Raw genomic sequence first — 16,844 nt, 5'->3', positions numbered from 1 at the left:
TTTTTAACATCAATTAGTTTACCTATATTTTTAAAATGCCACTTCTGCTTGCTTTTCAACATTGCTGCTTTCACTTTGTGTTTCTTTTATTTGTATATTGTAAGTATGATGAGGTGTGTATAGTATAATCTTAATTTGAAGGGAACACTATCAGGCTAAAAAGGATTAAGTCGGTACTACATGTAGTTTACAGAAAAGAATTTATGCCTTCTAAAAGACTATAATTCTGAAATTATCCCTATTTTTTTTTTTTTTAGAAAAGATGCTGAAATCAGAGTGTAATCCTTTGAGATGGGATGGTATTTGTAGCCAACTTTGTAATAGAGAAAAAAACACCACCCAAATAGTAAATTTTGTAATAGTAAATGAAATAATGCAGTTGGTCTGGAGGCCACCAAGAGCAGAGAGTCAGACTCAGTAGAAGACTGAAGCTAGGAGCTAGAGGCATCACCAGGAAAGGAAATGAAAATGGACATAGAGCTAATTTCCTAATTTGGCGGGGGGCGGGGGATTAAAAATACAATTAGTGATGTTTATTTTCTTTGTTTTGTCATTTACAACTAGTTTTAACTAAACTTAATATTGATATTAAGGGTACTTTTATCAATTTCATTTATAAATAATTTATGACATTTTACTTTTAAAAACAGATATTGGATAATGTATTCATGGATATGTAAAGAACAGTTGTGAAAACAGATTATTTCAGAAATGAAACTGAGCCAAAAAATACCTGAGAGTGTTCCTTTTACTAGAATAGTTAATAGTATAACCTTTTTAGAATATTTCATAGTTTAAAAACTTAAAGTATGAAATATATTCTTACTGTGTCAAATGTTTTTAAGTAGATATTTAAGTTCTAAATACTTTCATTAATTCTTAAGAAATAGCTTTGAATTGCATGGCTTTTTTATGTGTTACTTCAATTTTGGAAGAAACCATTTGAGAGAAACTAGTTTTTGTTTTAAGTGTAGCTTTAAATTATTATTTTTGAACTACAAAGGAGTAATTTAAAAAATTGAGGGGCTGGGGTTGTAGCTCAGTGGTAGAGTGCTAGCCTAGCACGTGTGAGGCACTGGGTTCGATCCTCAGCACCATATAAAAATAAATGAAGAAAATAAAGGCATTGTGTCCATCTACAACTAAAAATATATATATATTTTTAATTGAATTTTGGGCTGGGATTGTGGCTCAGTGGTAGAGCACATGCCTAGCATGGGCAGGACCCGGGTTCAATTCTTAGCACCACATAAAACTTTAAAAAAAGGCATTGTGTTGTGTCCACCTACCAAAAAAAAAAAAAAGATTCTCTCTCTCTCTCTCTCTCTCTCTCTCTCTCTCTCTCTCTCTCTCCTCTCTCCCTCTCTCCCTCTCCCTCTCTCTCTCCCCCCTCCCTCCCTCTCTCCCCCTCTCCTCTCCCTCTCTCCCCTCTTTCTCCTCTTTAAAAAAAATGAATTTAACATATTTCCTTGACTACAGAATGAATGGCTACCTTTTTAAAAAAATTACTATTGTTATTTGTTAGTTTTCTTTTTGTATTCCATTTTAAGGATGTCATAAATTCTAGAGAACAGCTTTCTTTTCCTGTGCACTTTATCTCAGAGAACTTATTGAATATATGAATTATACTTATTTACGTGCCTTATATTTTGAAGTAACACATTTATTGTGACACAATGTAAAAGTGAAGATTAAAACATTGCAAATCTTATTCAAAGTGAAATGTGGCTTAGAGATTCAAAACAGCAGGGCTTAATACCTGTAGAAGTTATGTAAAGTATCCATGAAATGTTTGTATAGGATGAGCAATAGTAGCAACAATAATTTTTGAAGTGAGTTTTAGAAATTTTTTGGCAGTTATACAAAATTCTTCTTAAAAAATAAGTGAGGAACACAATCCCAAAAGTAAGGATGTGATGTTTGGGTTTTTCTTTTCCAGTGTTTACTCTGTGGAATTTTAAACAACTGCCCTAGAAACTTCTAACAGTTTTCTTTAAAGTCATCAAAAACCCTTTAAAATAATAACAGTTTACTAATATTGTAACCAGAATATATGCAATCTAGTATTTTAAAATTATCTACCCTTCAAAAAATTGAGTTGACATGCTGGCTGGTATTTCCATCACAGAAGAATTTGTCAAACACTTGGAGTAGCTAAAGCTGATGACCACTGTAAAATCTAAAGCAGGATTTTTGCTTGAACATGACTGTTTACCAGGAACAGGAGGCACCAAAAGCATTTTCTATTTGGTAAATGTTCTTTAAAAGAAGGAAGAAAAGATAAACTCATTGCCTTTTGCTACCTGTTTCGTTCTTTCTGATATTATGCAGTAATTTCCAGGTTGAATATGCATTCAGCTTTCATGTAAGGTATCTGGCTGTTCCACATCTTATTTGGGTAACATTATCTCAGATTTGCCAGATGATTAAAAATATACTTTCATTTCTCTTGATTTGAAAATGTAATTATATTTGGGTCTACTTCAGATCATTTTTTATAATATTCTCAGAATTATTTTTTAAAAATTATTTTTAGATGTTAATGAACCTTTATTTTACTAATTTTTTTATATGCGGTGCTGAGAATTGAACCCAGTGCCTCACACATGCCAGGGAAGCGCTCTACTATTAAGCCACAATCCCAGCCCTCCCACCCCCGAATTATTTTCTGTTACTGGTTTTAGAAAATTCTCAGCCATTGATCTTTCTTTCCCTTTGGAACTTAAGTTACATTTCTAGTAAACTTTTTCACTGTGTACTCATATGTCTCTTTTATGTTCTTTTTTAAGAATTTTTTTTTTTGCCATGCAGTATCTATTCTGAATATTTTCTAAAATTTTGGCCGTAAAGTTCTGGTTGACTCTATGGTTCTCTCTCTTCAAAAAACTACTTTTAGTATTTTATATAATTGTTTTTGTTGTTCTCTGTGGAATACTGGTCTTCTAAGGTAGTAATAGTCAAAAGAAAAAAAATTTAGAATATTTTGTAAAGAGCAAATAATATTATGTCTATTAGGTAAAACCTTGCAAGCCATCGTTCCCACCCCATTAGGTAGGAAGAATCCTAAACTGCTTCACATGAATCACAAGACTTTAGTATTCCCTACTGACTTTTCTTTATCACAGTCCTCTCTTCAGTTATATCTAATCTGTCAAAACTATCTAATAGTCTTAATTTCAATTATTATATTTTTAGCTTCAGAATTTCTGTTTTTTATTTTTTTATGAAATCTAAGTCTTGAATGAAATTTCCATCTTGTCATCTGTTTTCTTGAGCATATTAACCTATCCCTTTTGTACTCTTCCGTGGTCTTAACCCTCCATATTGATCTTTTGTTCTACCCTGAGCTTGAGTACTGTCATTTACAATGGTGTTAACTTCAGATATTCCATTTCTAGGCAGTAGATACCTTAAAAATGTTTGAGAAAAAGGACAGTAGAGTGAAAAGTGCAGCTGCAACCAACCTTTCATTCCTTTATTATCTGGTAAGTTTTACTTCTAACAATTAAGAATTGGTCATGTGTTATTTTTATATTGCTGAATTATCTACCTAAGAATCATGCCTAATGAGAAGCCCCCCCAAAAAAAATAGTGGTGGAGAATGTTAAGTGGAAGGTGAGGTGTATAGAAGATCCGATCATGGCAGGTGCTGGACTTAGGTGTTTGCAGACATGAGTGAGAAGACCATCTCTAATGGAGATGGGAGGGAGAAAAATTGTGGTAGTGAACATCCTAAAATTATGGAACTACAGCTAAGGTGTGAGCTAGAGATATCTTTCAACTCCTTCCTGTTAGTGGTGAAGAAAAATATTTTACAGAGGAGTACCTCTGTAGAGGTGAAAGCTTAGATCGAGTATCATAGTACTGTTGATGGAGTATCATCTATAGCAAGCATTCATTGAGTGCCTACTGACTGCAAATCATTGTTTCTTAATTTGTAATTATTGTTTTTTAAATTGGGAATGGTGGGAAATAGATGAGGAGGGAAGGTTCAAAATAGAGAACAATAAATTAATGTTGGTAATAAGCACTAAGGCATTCAGAAAAGACAAATAACATTTTAGTTTAGGATTTTCAGAAAATATTTCATAGAAAAGTTGGTTCTACAAGGTCTGAATATAACATAGAAGCAAGAAAGTGATAGGAAGGAAGTGTACAGAACAGTGATTGTGTTTTGTTAAATTATATCCAGTCCTCTTACAACTTATGATTTATGCACCACCGAGAATCACTGTTGTGCTGACCTGCTGTTATTAATGGAAAGGTACTATCCCTTATGTGTGCTAAGATGAAGAAATAGATGAAAGCTACTGGTTAAAAAAGGACTGCAGGGCTGGTGTTGTGGCTCAGCGGTAGAGCGCCCGCCTAGCATGTGTGAAACCCTTGGTTCAATCCTCAGCACCACATAAAAATAAATAAATAAAGATATTGTGTCCATATACAACTAAATATGTATATTTGAAAAAAACAAAAAGGGAATCCAGTATATAGAAACTACCAGCAGAAGAATAGTGCCAGTTGCATGTCCAGAGGGTGTATGTTTTTGAATATATTTAAAATTTGTTTTATATTAATGGTGATACATCTAGAGAGAAATGTCCAGGAAGCATATGAACTGATCTCAGAAGGGAAATTGGGGTTGGAGATAATATTCAGTGGTCATCTCTGTAGAGGTGAAAGCTTAAAATTGAGAACTAACTTTGGGATATATAAACACTGAGGAGGCAAGAGTAAGATTCATACTGAGAATATAGGAAAACAACCAAGAGAGCATGATGTCTTTGAAGTAAAAGGTGGCACAAAGAGAAAGTAAGCAGCATTGATTCACCAGAGGGGCAGTTCAAAAGAATGGAACTTTTAAAAGGCCCCTGATGCCATTTAGATTGCAGATTCAAAATACAAAATGGAGATTTCTCTTGGCAGAGCTCTTCACATCAGTTTCAGGGGTAGGGTAAGAGGGTTAGGGGTAGGAATTCGGATCTGGAGGAACAAGCAGAATTGAGCAGAAAGACAAGTTGGGCTATAATGCAATCCCCAAAGTCCTTGCCAATCTTGGATGATGCTCTGAAGGTAGAATATCCCCCATTGAGGTGCGGGACTGGGTCTTTGTACCCCTGCATCAACCAGGCATCGAATATAGCCTCCCCACCAGGAAGAGGGCATTCACAAAAAGTAAGCAAAATGGCTCTTTCTCTTTCTCTCTCTCTGCAGCCCAGGGTAATTTCCAGAGAGGTCTGCCAGCTCAGGCTGGTAGATAGCAGCATTATCAGCACTTGTAAAAGACAAAGCTAGAGGGTAAAGTGCAGTATCTAGTACATCCATTAAATTTTGAACTTAGAAATTTTCTGTCATGAATGAATTTTGTGAAAATTATTGAATTGGTAACCACATCTTCACCAAGTTTTGATAAATGTATTGGAGAAAGCTAACAGCAACTTTTAAGGAAGGAAGGGCAAGAACTATTGTATTTGCAGAGCTGTTGGAGCATCTGATCAGTAAATTATTGTACCTGACTCTGAGGAAAGAGGTTATAACCAAAAATGTTATGACATAGCCAGGCGTGGTGGCACATACCTGTGATCCCAGCTACTCAGGAGGCTTTGAGGCAGGAGAATCACAAGTTTGAGGCCAGCCAGGCAACTTAGCAAGTCTGTCTCAAAATAAAAAAGTTTTTTAAGAAGGCTGGGGATGTAACTTAGTGGTAGAATATCCCTGGGTTCAATCCCCAGTGCTACACACATCACAAAAAGTAGTTATGACACAAACTGATGAGTCTATTATGTAGTAGTATATGATATATAATTGAAAGTATATTGTTGTTATCTAGCATATATTTCAGTTTTCTATTGCTGTGTAAAGAACTGTCCCCCAAACTTGATGGCTTAAAATGACCATGTATTTGCTTACATTCCGCCTCATGAGCTAGGTTTACCTGGGTGTTTCTTCTGCTGGTCTTGCATGGGGTTACTCCTTTAGCTCCCATCATCTAAGATTTCACTGAAGCTGGATGTCCAAATGCCTCTCTTCAAGATATCTAGCACTTGTTTGGTGAGGACATCACAGCAGGAGAATCCCAAGCTTCTTATGTGGCACAGGGTTCCATGAGAGTGAATCTCAGTGCACTGGTACATATTAGGCTCCTGCATGAATTGAGCTTATAACTATTTTTTTAATATTTTATTTTTAGTTATAGGTGGACATAATATCTCTATTTTATTTTTATGTGGTACTGGGGATGGAACCCAGTGCCTCATGCATAGTAGACAAGTGCTGTACCTCTGAGCCACAACCCCAGCCCAGAGCTTATAACTGTTTTATTGGGCAGATCAAATGTGGGGTAGAACCATTAATAGAGCACAACTACTGGGAGGTGTGATCCATTGGGGACCATTATTGTAACACTCTGCCACTACCTGCACTTGTCTTTTCACAAGCCTCATGTACTTCCCCCTTTCAAGACACATCAGAGTTTCATCTATTTTACCATATCAGGCTCAAAGGAAGGATCTGCGGCAGGTGTGGGTAGATGGGGCTTTCTCAGTCACAGTTCCTCTTCCCTGTGAAAGATCTTGAACCAAAGATCTGTGGATGAAGACCCATTGTTTTTCCCTTTACAGTTAACATAATACAAGGTCAGATAAAAGCAGATGCTCATATTCAGAAAGGAGAGGAATAGGGCCCATGGCAGTCAGTGGTCCTTAGTAATTCTGAAACCCAGCTAAGCACACGTGATCAGCATCCCATAGACTGGAAAGAATGCATATTCCTTGATTAGAGCCCCACTCTGCTGCTTGGGAGCAATTTGTTGGTCTGTTCTCCACTATAGCTAGTAGTTCTGTCCTCTGGGAGTATTATCCTTTTACAGAAAAAAATAGCGTATATTTCAGCTGGTGAACTTTCTCAATCTTGCTTTCTACCCAGAGAAATTTGTGGCCCACGGGCCTACTTTTATTTTGTACTGGATCTGTTCCTTTACTTCAAGTTAGTAACTCTTTTGTCAGTCTGACTCTCTTAAAAACATGGTGGATTTTCTATAAGTCTCATTGAAGTTAATTTCATGACCTAAAAGCCACATGCATAATTCCTTTCAAGACAAAACCCTTTTTGCTTAGGTGTACAAGCTGTCGAATAGAGTCCTGAGGTCATAGAAGCCTTTTTTTCTACCTGAGAAAGTATGCAAGACAGTTACCTTAAATCTTTCTGAGATGTTTACACAAAGTGTTACAACCATGTCCTTGAGTTGATTGTACCCTGCATCCATTTCCTGTTTTGAGAATTTTTTGCCACAAAGAGAGACATGAAATAATTTTATTTTCCAACTCAGAAAATCTTGCTTCTTTTGTATTTCCTCTAAATTCTGTCCGCAAATTGAATGATTCTGTCTTTAGCTTGTCTCTCTCTTCCTCTGCCTTGTCACCCCCAGTTAAAAATAAGTTCATTGGCAATTTCAATATTCTGCTAGAAATCTCCTGTAATTATCAGTTTTGTCAGTTGTTTCACAACTACCAACATGACTTGCCCTTTACACAGCCTCTGATAACAGTTTCTTCCTGACTTTCCAGGTTCCAATCCCAGTTCACTTATCTCTCCAGTCCCCAGCAGCAGCCTTTCACCTCTTTTCTAAATTCTTCCTGCTGCCTAGTACAAAAGACAGTGTTGTGTGTTTTAGTTTTTATGACAGCAGCACCTACTTGTAGGAAACAGTTTAAATGAGTCAAAGTCCACCCAAAATCTTGTACATGAATGTTCACAACAGCATTTTCCATAATAAACAAAAGGTAGGTAGAAGCAACCCAAGTATCTATCAGCAGCGAAGGGATAAACAAAATGGTATATTCACATGATGAAATGTTAGTCAAACGTTTAAAAAAACCAGATTAGTGATATGTACTATAAGAACTTTAAAAATAGGCTGATTGAAATAAGCCAGACACAAAAGGCCACATGTCACATGATTCCATTTATATGGAATGTCCAGAATAGGCACAAAGATAGAAAACGGATTGATGGTTACTAAGAGTTACGGAGGTAGGAAAAATGGAAAGAGACTACTGATGGGTATAGGGTTTCTTTGGAGGGTAATCAAATATTCTGTAAGTAGACGCTAGTGATAGCAGCACAACTTTGTGAATGTACTAAATGCCACTTACTTGGACATTTTAATTATGTGGTTAATTTCATGATATATAAATTCTATCTCAGTTTTTAAAAAGTTTAATGGGGGACAGTCATTGTAGTTTTATGAGAAAAGAGGTATGGACACTATATCTTCCATAGTTGTTCAGGAGCCTTGATGGTAAGGTACAGAGGAGGGCTGGGATCTGAAGAGGAATCACCATCACTTGGTAAGTAGCAATGACACTCAGCTGCCACAGCAGGACCTGGGGACCATCATGGGGAATATCTGTTGGAAGCTGTGGCTTCTGCACAGCTGACTCCTAGGGGTCTGCAGTGAAGCCCTGCCACATAGCAGGGAGAACACACTTGGAAAGAAGAGTTTGATATGGAGTGGAGGTCGGCGAGGATAGGCTGGCACTCATGGGCATTGGTCCTGTGTTTAGTGACAAGAAAACAGAGTGCGAAGGCCACTTGCTGTGTTAGTTCTGTATTCCAGATGCCATACAAGTTCCTCTTGTAGCCATATCTAGGCAAGAGTCAGACAGAGAAGAGCCTGACCTGGCACAGGCTACCACACTACTTAAAAACAGATTCTGCCAGGCCCAGTGCATGCCTATAATCCCAGCTACTCAGGAGGCAAAGGCAGAAGAATCAAGAATCTGAGGGTAGTCTAGGTAATTTAATGAGACTCTGTCTCAAAATAAAATTTAAAAAAGGACTGGAGATGTAACTCAAAGGTAGAACACTCAGACTGGGGTTATAGCTCAGTCATGGAGCGCTTACCTAGCAGGTGTGAGGCACTGGGTTTGATCTCAGTACCACATAAAAATAAATAAAATAAAGGTATGGTGTCCATCTACAACTAAAAAATATTAAAAAAAAAAAAGAAGAACACTCCTGGGTTTGATCCCTGGAACTGCAAAAAGAGATAGATTCTTATGGCTCATGTGAGTGATGGCAAGGTCATGATTAAGCATTTGGCAGTGAAGAGGGAGAGAAATAAGAGATTGCTAGAAGTACAGAGGCCTTGTGGGTGATGCAGCCAGTGTGCAGGGGCAGAGAGGACAGGGATGCCTTTCTAGCTATTTCAGTGCTTCAGGTAGGAAGGGGAGCACTGCAATAAATGAGAACATGGAATTTGGGCGTTGAACATGGTACCACCTACATATAAATAGTGTTATTCAAACCATGAGACTGGAGAAGTCAGTCATAAGACACTTGGGTGGTTGAGCTTGACAAATAAAAATCTTTTGTAGAAATAGCCTATCAAAACCAAGATATTTAAAATACTTGTTTCTGTTCATTGTTATCTACAATTTGAAAAACTGTTTATGATGTGTGTAATCTCAGAACAATATGAAAAGCTTTTTGATGAAACTCAATTTGTATATCTTTTATACTTTATTTAGGAAAATGATTTTGCACAGGCCAGCAGCTATGCAGATTTAGCTGTGAACTCTGATAGATATAACCCATCAGCTCTTACTAATAAAGGGAATACAGTTTTTGCAAATGGTGATTATGAGAAGGCAGCTGAATTCTATAAAGAGGCTCTAAGAAATGATTCTTCTTGTACTGAAGCCCTTTATAATATTGGTAAGTGAAACAAGAAACAAGGCTGAAGTTGCTGTTTGTATTATATATATATATATATATATATATATATATATATATATATATATATATATTTTTTTTTTTTTTTTTTTTTTGCTAACTCATTAGGAGGAGAAGTTGACTTCCTTCCAACAAAAAAATTGAAAAGACCTTGCCTCTGAGATTACAGATTATTCTGAATATGAAATTAATGATTCCAAAGCTGTGCATATATAAAATTTGGGTTGATGCTGTTACATTGCCATACAAAGAAGCTTTTTCAATTTTTGTTCTACCACAGCATATAAGACTAATTTCACAAATTCTTATTGATACTGGATAATATAATTCTTTTTAACCTTTTACAAACAAGTAAGAATCTGATTTTCAGGGCTTTAGTTGTAGCTCAATGGTAGAGCACTTGCCTAGCACATGTGAGGCGCACTAGGTTTGATCCTCAGCACCACATAAAAATAAATAAATAAAATAAAGGTACTGTGTCCATCTACAGTTAATTTTTTTTTAAAAAAAGAAGTTTCAAATATACAAAAAAAGGCACACAGAAAACTTAAATACTCATAGTACCTTTCACCCCAGTTTAACACATTTTAACATTTTGCTATATTTACTTTAGATTTTGTTTTTAAGAAACAAAATATTGCAAGACATTAAGGCTCCCCACCATCTCATTCCCTTCCCTGCTTTCAGAGGTTACCTGAAATGAGCATCATTGCTCCCTGGGCGAGTTTGCAATGTTGCAAACTAACATGTTTACATAATACTGAGTCTTGTCTCTTAGGTCATTATTGAAGTTTCTTTTAAAGTTTGATTCTGCTTGCATACATACTTTTTGCTTTCTTGAGTTTTTTTTTTTTCTTTTATTATCTTTTTCCATGTTGTGACTTCTCTTTAGATATCTGATACTCTTGGGCTGTCTATTGGTATTTAGCAGTTTGCAGCTAAAAGCTGAGTGGATAAAGTCTGAGTTCGTGAGAGAGGCTGATGGACTGGCACTCAGTGCAGGCTGTCTGGTCTTTTAGTTGGGAATATGTCCTTTAGTCATTTGGATCTTTTTTCCCATAGGAGACTCTTCAGTCTCCTGCCTAAAAGGAGAAAGAAAGACCTGTAGCCAGCCTTGGAATAGTATCAATTTTAGATGGAGTCAGAAGAGAAAGCCTCACTGAGAAGTAACACATCATTTTGGAAGGGACAGAGGGTGTGGCATTTGGTATCTGGAAAGACCATTTGTGACACAGGGAAGAAAAGAGCAAAGGCCTTCATGCAAGAGCTTGCTTGACTAGATAGATGCTTATTTATTCACTTAATAAATTTTTACTGTTTTCTGTACTCATTATTGTCTTTTTCCAATGCTAGGGATCATATTCAAGGCCTGGCACATGTTATGCAAGCACTCTGCTACTAATCCATAGCCCCAGCCCTCACTTTTCTAATTTGACTTTGTTTATAATTTCTTTTGTAAAACAGAAATTTTCTCTTATTAATATAATCAATTTTCACTTCTTTTTTTTTTTAAGAGAGAGAGAGAGAGAGAGAGAATTTTTAAATATTTATTTTTAGTTTTTTTTCGACAGACACAACATCTTTGTTTGTATGTGGTGCTGAGGATCGAACCTGGGCCGCTCGCATGCCAGGCGAGCGCACTACCTCTTGAGCCACATCCCCAGCCCCAATTTTCACTTCTTAAAAATGAATGTTTTTTGGGCTGGGGTTATGACTCAAAGGTAGAGCGCTCACGTGCGGGACCCTGGTTTTGATTCTCAGCATCACATAAAAATAAATAAGTGAAATAAAGGTATTGTGTCCAACTACAACTAAAAAATAATTATTTTTTTAAAAATGAATGTTTTTGTTCATTGCTTTTTGAAGCCCTTGCTTTCCCTAAGATTATAAAATCATTTTCCTATACAGGTTGAGCATCCCTTATCCCAAATGTGCTTAGGACCAGAGATGTTTGGGTTTTTGTTTTTTTCTTTAATACTTGCATATACATAATGAGAGATCTTGGGGATGGGACCAAGTCTGTGCATGAAATTCATTTTCATTTTATATTCACCTTATTCACATAACCTAAAGGAATTTTTTAACATTTATTTTTTAGTTATAGGTAGACACAATATCTTTATTTATTTAATTATTTTAATTTTATGTGGTGCTGAGGATCGAATCTAGTGTCTCACACATGGTAGGTGAGTGCTCTACCTCTGAGCCACAACCCTAGCCCCAACCTGAATGAATTTTATATGATATTTTAAATGTTCCTGTGTTTTTATTCTGTCCTGTCACATGAGGTCAAGTGTAGAATTTTCCACTTGTGATATGTTGAAGCTCAAAAGATTTGGAGCATTCAGATTTTGGAGCATCTTGGATAGTAGATTTTCAAATAAGGGATGCTCAATCTATATTTTCTTTTCATATTCTTACAACTTTGCTTTTTCTGTGTAGTTTCAAAATAAATTTTGAATTTTTTTAATGAAATGAGAATCTATGTATTTTTTTTCCTTCATATATAATCAGTCATTCTGGTGTCACTTATTACTTGTTCCTTCTGTTCCACCTTTTTTTTTTTTTCCTTTGTGGTGCTGGGGGTTGAACCCAGTGCCTTGTGCATGTAAGACAAGCACTCTTATCAACCAAGCTATATCCCCAGCTCTCCCCACGGATTTTTAAATGCCCACTAACTAAATCCTATAGCTGAGTAAATTTCTGAACTATATATTCTTTTGATCAGTTTATCTGATGCTTCCCCCCACCCCTACCCTTTTAAAATTACTGAAGCTTTGTAACATGTTTGGTTTCTCTGTGGAGATTCTCACCTACTATTATTCCTTTTAAAAATTCTCAGTTCATCTTCATTTTCTCTCCTGAATGACTATTTACATACATTTAAAAATTTAGTCTGTACTTTGAGTGAATTTATGCTAATAATAATGGTTATAGATTTTCCTTTCTTTTTTTTAAGGCCTTACTTATAAGAAGCTAAACCGACTGGATGAGGCTTTGGATTGTTTCCTGAAGCTTCATGCAATTCTACGAAACAGTGCCCAAGTTCTTTATCAGATAGTAAATGTGTATCTTAATTTGTAAAACCTAAGGACAGTTATTAATTCACTCAATTGGTGATTATCAATGGTGAATGAGTTTAACTATTGAGGTAATTGATGAGGAGAATATTTTAAGTAAATGATGATCATAATCTAACTAGCAACAAAAATATTAACGTTTATGAAAACATTCTGAGTAATCTTTAAAAAATCATTTATACTCTAAGCAGAATTAGAAATTAAAACTATTATCATTTGTTAATATTTAGAGATATAGTATTTTGAGTAGACATAAGCTGTTCATTAGAAGTAAAGTAGATAATTTAGAACATTATATTTATACTTAGTCTTGTAGGGTATCATTGAAGCAGTAACTTACTAGTAAAAGGAAAATATTGTTCATTCCTGATTAGTACTATTGATTGAGTTTGGATGATGTATTTGTTTTGGCTAATAAGTAAATATGGTAAATATAACTCTCTAAAGACTTTTATCCTCCAAAATTATGCAATACTTTGTATGAACTTATTCATTTCAATTCATTCAGTAGTCATTTGTTGAATATGAATTGTGTGTGCCGGTATTATATTTAGAACTCGGGGGAATGTCATACTGTAAAATGCTGCTTTCATGTCAGTTTCTTTACAACTTTTAGCTTTCTTTAGTTGTGTTTTTCCCCTACTAACATTTAGAAAAGCAGAAATTAGTTAACATTTTTATTGCCTTTCACACTATTTGAAAAGTACTTTAAGTTTCCTCATTTTATTTGTTTATGTATTTATTTGTTTGTTTATTAGAGCTTAATGGTAAGTTCCCTCATATTACTAATGTTTGAGCACAGCATTGAGAAGAGTAACATCTAGGTAGATTTTACTATTATCTTGATATAAATTTCACGTAAAATGTTTAGGAAAAAAGTGTATTGTGAGGTATACCATTAATAATTTTAAGTATTATCTGCCATATTTTTGATAGCATAGATTTTTAAGTTTTAGTAAAAAATTTTAGATCTAATCTCAAAAACAAACCACACATGCATGCATGTGCACACACACACAAATGACTCTTCTTTTTAAATTAAACTTTGGACTGAAATATTTTCATTTCATTAAGACATCAAACATAAAAATAAATAATAAGTAAATATTATTGGTAAGAGCAGATTATATGCGTATACACAGAAGATTTACTAGGTATTAAAGGATGCTATAAAGAAAGAATTTCCTATCTTTGAGTTTATAAACTAGTTAAGCAAAACTCCCAGGAAAAATACATAAAGGTGATTCCCTCATTGTGAGGAATAGAATAATTGAACATTCAGACTTTTTTTAAGGACACAGTTTGCATAATGCTTTGAATATTTGTGCTAGAAATTTGGGAGTTACTCTCAGGGGAGCATAATGAAGTAAAAAGAAAAGATATATAGACAAAGCAAGAGTGTTATGTACAGAATTGCTCCATTTTTCATCTCCATTCTTGAAGAAATCTTGAGTAATCAATATAAAATAACACATTAATGTAGGCTAAGAAATATTTATATTATAATATTGTTTTCAGTTTTGCTTGTTGATTAATGTATTTAGAAAAATTCTATTGCCCTTAACTGATATTGCCTAAGATATGAATTAATGGAAGATCCCAATCAAGCTACTGAATGGCTAATGCAACTGATCAGTGTTGTTCCCACTGATTCTAAAGCTTTGTCTAAACTAGGAGAACTATATGATAGTGAAGGAGATAAGTCCCAAGCATTCCAATATTACTATGAGGTATGTGTATTTTCTTACTTTTCTTCTGTTCTTTTTAGCACTTTATGAATTTTAAAGGCTATAAGCCTTTAAAAGTTTAGAAAAGCTTATTTGTTTTTAAATGAATAATGATTTATTTAAAATAAAATAAAGCATTCTTGATTGTCTAATCTACTGAACTTCTCTCCCCTCTCCCGTTGTGGTTTAGTTTCCACATTACAGTGAAACATTCAACCTTTGGTTTTTTCACTAAGCATAATAGTCTCCAGATCCATCCATTTACTGGCAAATGTCATAAAGTCATTCCTTTTTATGGCCGAATAATATTCCATTGTGTATATACACCACATTTTCTTTATCCATTCATCTGTTAAAGGGTACCTTAGGTTGGTTCCATAGCTTAGTGTAAATTGTGAATTGTGCTTATAAACATTGATGTGGCTGTGTCACTGTGGTATGCTGATTTTAGATCCTTTGGATATATGCTGAGGAGTGGGATGACTGAGTCAAATGGTAAATATTTTTAATTATAACTAGAAAATGAGAAGGTACAAATTCATTTTTAAGTTAAAACATGTTTGTAACCCTTTTTATTCCTTTAAATATTTAATCTGACTCAGATCATATATCAATATATCTAAAAGATATTTATAGATAATTGAAAATGCATCAAAGCTGAAGTTTTCTAAATCTTGTATAGCTTCAAAACTTGAGAAGTACTTATGACAGCTCATACTTTTTGTTTAAGAAAGCTACATTGTGGATAAATAAATCCATTCAATAGATAAAGTATTCAAGAAGTATGTTGTGTTGCTACTGAAAATATTTTCACACTCCATGTCTTTTTTCAGTCATATAGGTGTTTCCCTTCTAATATTGAAGTCATTGAGTGGCTTGGAGCCTACTACATTGATACTCAGTTTTGTGAAAAAGCCATTCAATACTTTGAAAGAGCTTCTCTTATACAGTAAGTAACTTTATTAAAGCTTTATGTTTAGTTACTATCTGTGTTAAAATTTTTTAGCCTGAGAAAATTGGTATCTCATAGACCTAATAAATTCAAGAAAAGTTATTAATAAACATTCATGAATTATTTTCATTTTCTTGTATTTTATTTTTTTTAATTATTGTTTAGTTGTCAGTGGACCTTTATTTTATTTGTTTATATGTGGTGCTGAGAATCAAACTCACTGCCTCACACATGCTAGGCAAGCACTGTACCACTGAACCACAACCCCAGCCTTTGTATTTTATTTGGTCTTTATTGTGACAAATATATTTCCCTTTGCATAGGATTTTAAAAATATATTCTATAAGGTACTTTCCTTTATGTGTTTTTTATTCATATCTCTGTGAACAAATATTATTTCTTTATAAATGATAAAATCACTATCTTAGTCCTAGAATTGATATTGCCTAAGATTTGAATTGAAACCAGTACTGCTCAGTGTTTCTCCTTCTCCTGTTTTCTTCTCAGATATCTTTAGTTCCTCTCCTTTTTTTAATACTTCAATTTCACTGAAAATAGATGTCCTTTCTAGAAACTCCCCTAACATTTTCCTCTTCCTACTTTCCTATAATTTTACTCTTGTTCCTTGATGATATTCAATATAAATCACATTACCTCTCCTCTTTCTGAGCATTTGTTTTCTGTACCAGATATCTTAATGTCTTTTATTTTTACATGCTAAATTCTTTTTAAAATATATTTTTTGTTTTTAATTGACACATAGTAATTGTATTTATATATGATATCTTTATTTATCATGTAAGCTCTTTTGGGGTGGGAATGTTTTGGTTTTTGTTTTTTATTTTTGTACCAGGGATTGAACCCAGGGGCATTTAACCACTGATCCAATCCCCAGCCTTTTTTATTTTGTATTTTGAGACAGGGTCTCACTGAGTCACTTACAGCTTCACTAAATTACTGAGGCTAGCTTTGAACTCCTTCCAAGCTGAGCCACTGGGATTACAGGCATGCGCCACTGTGCCTAGCAGGGAATGTTTTTATGTCACATAGTTCTTTGCGGTTTCTAAAATACTTGATATATAGTTGAATTAAATTGAATTTCCTATTATGTTTTTGTTTGTTTTACTGAAGTAACTTCTCACTTTATTGTATCTTTTATATTTTTGTATTTCTTGGTAATATGGTATTTTTTATAATTAGTTTAAGCCTATACTATTGTATTTTCTTTATTTCTGTAAATTATGTCATAAAATTTCAAGAAATCCTAGGCTAACTGGTCCATTTAATGTAAGTGTTCTTTAATATTTATTATGATTATTATCATAAAACACCATCAGGCAGACTAGTATATGC

General features: G+C 34.4%; 1 protein-coding gene across 1 annotated transcript in view; it reads left to right on the top strand.

The window, feature by feature from the left end:
* Positions 1–16,844, top strand: part of LOC143411815 (intraflagellar transport protein 88 homolog) — a 50,228-nt gene that overhangs the window by 15,607 nt on the left and 17,777 nt on the right. The window contains exons 4-8 of the mRNA XM_076872695.1: positions 3,399–3,485; positions 9,528–9,714; positions 12,692–12,800; positions 14,392–14,542; positions 15,373–15,488. Of these exons, the coding sequence (XP_076728810.1) occupies positions 3,399–3,485; positions 9,528–9,714; positions 12,692–12,800; positions 14,392–14,542; positions 15,373–15,488 (650 nt within the window). The remainder of the gene's footprint in view (positions 1–3,398; positions 3,486–9,527; positions 9,715–12,691; positions 12,801–14,391; positions 14,543–15,372; positions 15,489–16,844) is intronic.

This window comes from Callospermophilus lateralis, chromosome 12 (assembly GCF_048772815.1).
Source record: "Callospermophilus lateralis isolate mCalLat2 chromosome 12, mCalLat2.hap1, whole genome shotgun sequence".
Classification (NCBI taxonomy): domain Eukaryota; kingdom Metazoa; phylum Chordata; class Mammalia; order Rodentia; family Sciuridae; genus Callospermophilus; species Callospermophilus lateralis.
This window is presented reverse-complemented; position numbering and strand designations above follow the sequence as displayed.